We start from the raw sequence: 5,642 nt of genomic DNA on the forward strand, positions 1-5,642 counted from the left end.
GCTGCTGCTGCTGCAATGAAAGCCCCTTCCTCCGGGCATGGGGCGGGCAGGGGCGCAGACCCCCACCCGCGGCTGCCTGGCGGGGCTGGGTGGGCAGCAGGACGGCAGCTGTACCCGTTTGGGAGCCGTTTCTCACGGTGGCACAGGCAGGGAAGGGACGTGGCGCAGCGGGCAGGGTGGGACGCGCCCCCGCGCCCCTCGCCCACCGTCCCGGCACCCGCTTCCCTTCCAACTCCTGCCCTGGAACTCAACTCCTGCCGCCGCAGCTACGCGAGGGGCTGCCATCCGCTCCCCTCCCCCGGGGTGAGGTGGGGGTCCCGGGGCTCTGCGCACCGACCGCAGCCCAAACGCCTTCTGGAACCTTCCCTGTGCCGCCACACGCCGCAACACCCGAGGACAGACGGACAGGGGCGGGCCCGGGACCCCCGACGGCACCATCCCGCGCTGCCCCCCGTGCCGGCGGCGATGGGCTGGGGGGGGCCGCGGCTCAGCCCCGGGACCCTCGGGATGGGGACGGGGGGGGTCGGAGGTGGGGGGCTCGGTACCGGGGGTTCGGCCGCCGCCGCTAGATGGCGCTGGGAGCCCGCGGTGCCGGTGCGGAGCCGCCGCTCGCCCCCCCACCCCCCCCAACGGGAGGGACGAGAGAAGAGACCAGAGGGTGGGTATAACCAACAGCCATTTATTAACAAAATAAAGACTTACCAGGCCGGAGCTCATCCACCCGCCACGCTCGCCGCCCTCCCGGTGCTCCGGCCGCCGCTCCTGCCCTCGGGGGCCGCCGCTCTTCGCCGTCGTTCCCGCCCCCCCACCCACCACTCCGCCTCCCCCCCTTCCCCTCGGGGTGTGGGGCAGGGGGATACAGCCGGATGGACAGACGGACACACGGTCCCGCTTCCCACGGCGGGAGCCGGCCGCGGGTGGGGCGGCGTGGGATGGGGGGCGGGGGGGGTCGGGGCATCCGCTGCAGCCGCCCCCCAACATGGCCAAAAAAAACCAAAGAAAAATGTTAAAAAAATGGAAAAAACGACCAACAAAAAAAAAACCTATTAAAAAGTGACATCTGTTACGGTTACAAACGGAGAGGAACCGAATCCCAGCGCGGGGAGGAACAGAATCCCAGCGCGGGAAGCGCAGAAGGGGAGGAGGAAAATGCCTTTTCTCCCCCTCCCAGCTCGCTGTGTGTCAGGAGTCATGCAAGAATTTCTCAGGGAGGGAAATTAAGAAGGTGGAGGAAAGAAAACAAACCCAAAACCAAAAAGCAAACAGAAGGGGAGAAGCAAAGCCCCACACCTGCAGAGCAAAGAGGAGGGGAGGGGGGGTTCTTTTTTTCTTTTTCTCTTTTTTTGGACACAGACTTTTTGCATACCATCGCTCAGTGGTGTATTAATGCACTTATATTCCCAGCTTTAAGCTAACATACAGTAAATAAATACACAGTCGGAGGAGGGAGCCGGGGGGGGCTGAGGAAGAGGAGGCTGGAGCCGCCGTGGTTACTGATATCCCAGTGCAGAAGCTGAAGTTAGTCTTTGGCCGTAGAGCGCGTATGGCGAGTAGTAAGGTCCGGCGGCCGGCAAGGAGGGCACGGGCAGCGCGCCGGCCGTGGGCAAGTGGCTCTTGCCGTAGGGGTGGTACCTGTTTAGTCCCAAAGTGTGTGGGCTCCTCAAGGAGAGGGAGGCCGGTAACGTGTTGGGGCTCCCGGGGGCGGCGGGCGGGAGGTGGAGGTGGCAGGAGGCTGCGGAGCCCAGCCCGGAGGTAGGGTAACCCGCCAAGAGTTTGTCCGCCCCGGGCAGAGCCGTGTGGGTCCGTAGGTGGGTGAGCAGCTCCTCCGAGGTGGCAAACCTCTTGTCGCAGGGTCCGCTGGCAGACACCCAGTTGCATATGTGGGGCAGGGGGTCGTTCTGCAGCATGAAGCCGTAGGTGTAGAGGGGGTGGCCGGGCAGGCTGGGGGTGCCGCCGGAGGAGAGCGTGGTGTGCACCGAGTGCAGGGGGTGCGTGGGGTACACCAAGGGGTATCCGCTCTTCAGGCTGCCGGGGTCGTGCACGCAGCTGGAGCAGTTGCTGGAGCCCAGGTGCGAGGCGCTGTGGTAGCTCAGGCAATACGGGTCCCGGCATAATCCCTGCATGAAGGAGGGCGGCGAGGCCCCGGTGAGCGGGCTGGAGCTGGGCGGCTTCCCCGGCAGCCCCAGAGCCCCCGGCAGCTGGCTGCCCACCAGGCCCGGCTTGGTGGGGTCCAGCCCGGGCACGAACTGGGACGGGTAGCCGGCGTAGGCGCCGACGATGGAGCCGTGGTAGCCGATGCTGGAGGGCGGCAGCGGGAAGACGGAGTGGCCCGGCTTGTAGGGCGAGACGGGGGCCACATGGCCGGCGGGCGGCAGGGCGGGGGGCTCCGATTTGCGGCCCGAGGGGGGCTCGCCGTGCGCCCCGGGCTCCGTCGCCCCGCGCCCCAGCCCCCCGCCCGTCCCCTCGGGGCTGGGTTTGCCCGCCTCGGGCTCCTTCTTCTCCTCGGCGCCCTTGGGGTCGGCGTGCTGGGGCGAGGCGTCGCGGGAGCCGCCGGGCGAGGCGGCGGCGTGCGGGGGGGAACGGCGGGCAAGCGGCGCTGGGCACTCGGAAGCCGGCCTTGTCGGCGCTGCCGTCCTTGCGCGGCTCCCCGCCGCCCTTCGAGTAGGGCTTGAAGCTGGACTTGTCCTCGGGCGGCGCGTCGCCGCTGCCCGGCGGCTTCAGGGCGGCGGGGCGGGCGGCCGGCTCCTTGTCGGCGGCGGGCAGCCCGGCGGAGGCCACGGCGTTCAGCTTGGAGGACGGCGGCGGGTCGGGTTTGCCGATCTGCGAGCAGGTCTGGGCCAGCAGCGCCAGCGGGCTCTTCTTGGCGTCCAGCTGCGGGCGGAGCGGAGCTGGTCAGGGGGGGACCTCGACGGCATCCCCCGGACCAGCCTTCCACACCTCACCCCCCCCCTTCCATCCCACCCCCAAAACCCCTGGTCCAGCGGGGCCGGGCCCGGCGCCGAGCCAGGGCGCGGGGGATGGCGGGGGCTGGGGAGGGGGGAACGCGCCAGCCGGGGAGAAGGACCGGGGATGGCGGGGAGCCGGGCTGCAGTGCAGCGGGGGCAGCGAGCGAGCGGCCCGGGGCGAGCCGGCAGCGCCGGGCAGGGAAGCGCCGGGAGGCCGGGGCTGGGAAGAGCCGGCAGCGCCGGGCAGGGAAGCGCCGGGAGGCCGGGGAAGAGCCCGGCCGAGAGGAGCCGGGAGCGCCGGGGAAGAGCCCGGCCGAGAGGAGCCGGGAGCGCCGGAGAAAGCCGCGGGCGGACGCCGGGAGAGCGGTCGGGGGCGGCAAGCAACTGACCTCGATGGGGCTGACGGGCGTAGACGAGAGCGGCTGGAGGTACTCGGGGTGCAGGAGGTGGCCCCCGTGGGCGCTGAGCATCTTCAGGACGCGGATGGGCAGCCGGCTGGCCTGGCGCAGCGGGTCGGCGGGGGGCGGCCGGGGCGACGGGGCGCCCGCGGCTCCGCGGCTCGGCGGGGTCCTCGGCCGGGGCCCGCCGGGGGCACCGCTCATTTGGGGCGGGCGGCGGGGGAAGGGGAAAGGGGGGGGGGGGGAGGGGAAGCGCCGGGCTCCGCGGGGCCGGGCCGGGCCGGGCCGGGCCGGGCGGGCGGCGGAGCGGCGGCGGCGGCGGCCCCGGCGAGACGAAACCCTTACCCGGCCCCACCGACACGTCAAATAGCCCCGATGGCGGCCGCGCTCCGAGGGGGCCGGAGCCGCGCACCAATCCGAGCCCGGCCGGGCCCCCGGGGCGGGGAGAGCCGCCGGTGGGGGGGGCGAGCCGCCGCCGCCGCCGCCCCGCGCCGCCGCGTGGGGGACCGCCCACGGCACGGCTCGGCGGCAGAGCACGGCACGGCTCGGATCGGCACGGCTGGGCGGCAGAGCACGGCACGGCTCGGATCAGCGTGGCAGGACACGGCTCGGCTCGACACGGCACGGCTCGGCTCGGCAGGGCACTGCTCTTCTGGGGTGGCACCGCTGGCACAGCCCGGCATGGCATGGCACAGCTAAGCCGGCCCGGCATGGCTTATCATGGCACGGGTCAGCAGACACACCATGGGATGCCGCTGCTGGCACAGCTTGGCATGGCACAGCATGGCTTGTCTGCCGTGGCATGGCTTAGATAAATCAGCCTGGCACAGCGTTGCACGGCACAGCTCAGCACCCCTCCTGCAACGGCTCCTGCACCCAAACCTGTGCCCAGTGTTCCTGCCCCACGCCCCATCCTGCCCCGCTGCCAGGCGCAGGGGGGGCTGCCAGCGCCCTGCCCAGGAGTGGGCCCGTGTCCCTGCATCTCTCATAGCCCCAGAGACAACCCGTGTGCCAAATGGGCAGTGCTGGGGCTGCTGGTGGGGCAGCAGCATCCCCCCAACCCAAGGGACTAACACAGGGTGCAGAGACTCTTGTACATTGCAGTCACCAGCATTTAAACCATCACAGTGTCTCCTGCTCTTGGGGCAGTGGCCAAACCACCACTGATGGCTTCACCCCATCAGTAACACAGCCCCTGGGTGAGTCCAGGGCACCTGCAGCACAACAGACGGGGCTGGTCACAACCTGGGTCCCAAAACAGCGATTCCCTCACGTGCCACACTTCTCCTTTCTCTCAGGGCTTTGCTGCTTGCTTTGGTTTGCAGAGTCTTAAAAATTTGCCAGTGCCAGTGCAGACTGCTGTAGAACCAATTAAGCTTCCCACCAATTAACTTCCTTTTTCTAGTTACCTTTTCCAGACATCTTTGAATTAATTTCACAAACCCCTGGGGCTGCTCAGTTGGGCTGGAAACCACCATCCCACTGAGACCAGCCAGGCGCCTTCCACGAGGAGCCGAGGCACAGGGAGATTCTGGAGCTTTTACCTCATCTTGGGCTTCAACCGGGAGCAGGTGGGAGAAGGGAGGCTTGGGGAAGAGATGTGCAAAGGGACAGGGATGTGGGGTCATGGGAGGGAGCCACAGAGGCCGGGCTGGGGCGAGGACTGAAAACTTTCGGCCTGTGGAAAAGTGTTGTGGGGTGTTTGGGAGAGGAAGGTGAGGAGCTGGCTGCTCCCCCTGCAATGCACAGCAGACACGTCACACTGCACACCTGAGCACACCTGAGCACACCTGAGCCTAGCTGCTGGTTCAGGTACCAAGAAGTGAGGGAATGTTTAGTGCCCTGGTGTGGTGGCATTGCTGTGCTGCTACATCAAGACTCATCTGGAGCAAACTCTCTGCGTAGAGCCCAGGAACCTCATCCCTCTGCCTGGCCGCGCCAGCAGCACGTTTGTGGCTCTGGATGTTTGATGTTTTTGTGTTTCCCCTCATGTACCTCTGGCTGAAGGCAACCATTAGCCCAGTCTCAGGCTGCAGGAACTGGGGCTGGTGGGAGGGAGCAGCTTTCCTGGGCCTGAGAGCTCACTCCAGGCAGAACCACGGCACAGACCCGCCTCTGCCCTCCCTGGGCTTGGGTTTCAGTCTCTCCTGCCTACCCAGAGAGGGAGAGGGGAAAGAGGGCAAGACACACACATCTCTAATTAATCATATTAACTCCTGACAGATTCTTTATGTTCCAACAATGTTGCTATTATTAAGTTCACATGGCCACCCCTCACCAAGCCCATCTGCAGCCTCTG

At 67.7% G+C, this 5,642-nt stretch overlaps 1 protein-coding gene across 1 annotated transcript; it reads right to left on the reverse strand.

The window, feature by feature from the left end:
• Positions 1-663: 663 nt before the first annotated feature.
• Positions 664-3,547, reverse strand: ZNF703 (zinc finger protein 703). The gene is given in 3 exon segments (XM_062015862.1): positions 664-2,576; positions 2,578-2,871; positions 3,335-3,547. Coding segments are annotated over 3 exon segments (1,593 nt in total). The 3' UTR covers positions 664-1,490.
• Between the last annotated feature and the right edge of the window lie 2,095 nt (positions 3,548-5,642).

This window comes from Colius striatus, chromosome 27 (assembly GCF_028858725.1).
Source record: "Colius striatus isolate bColStr4 chromosome 27, bColStr4.1.hap1, whole genome shotgun sequence".
NCBI classification, from domain to species: Eukaryota; Metazoa; Chordata; class Aves; order Coliiformes; family Coliidae; genus Colius; species Colius striatus.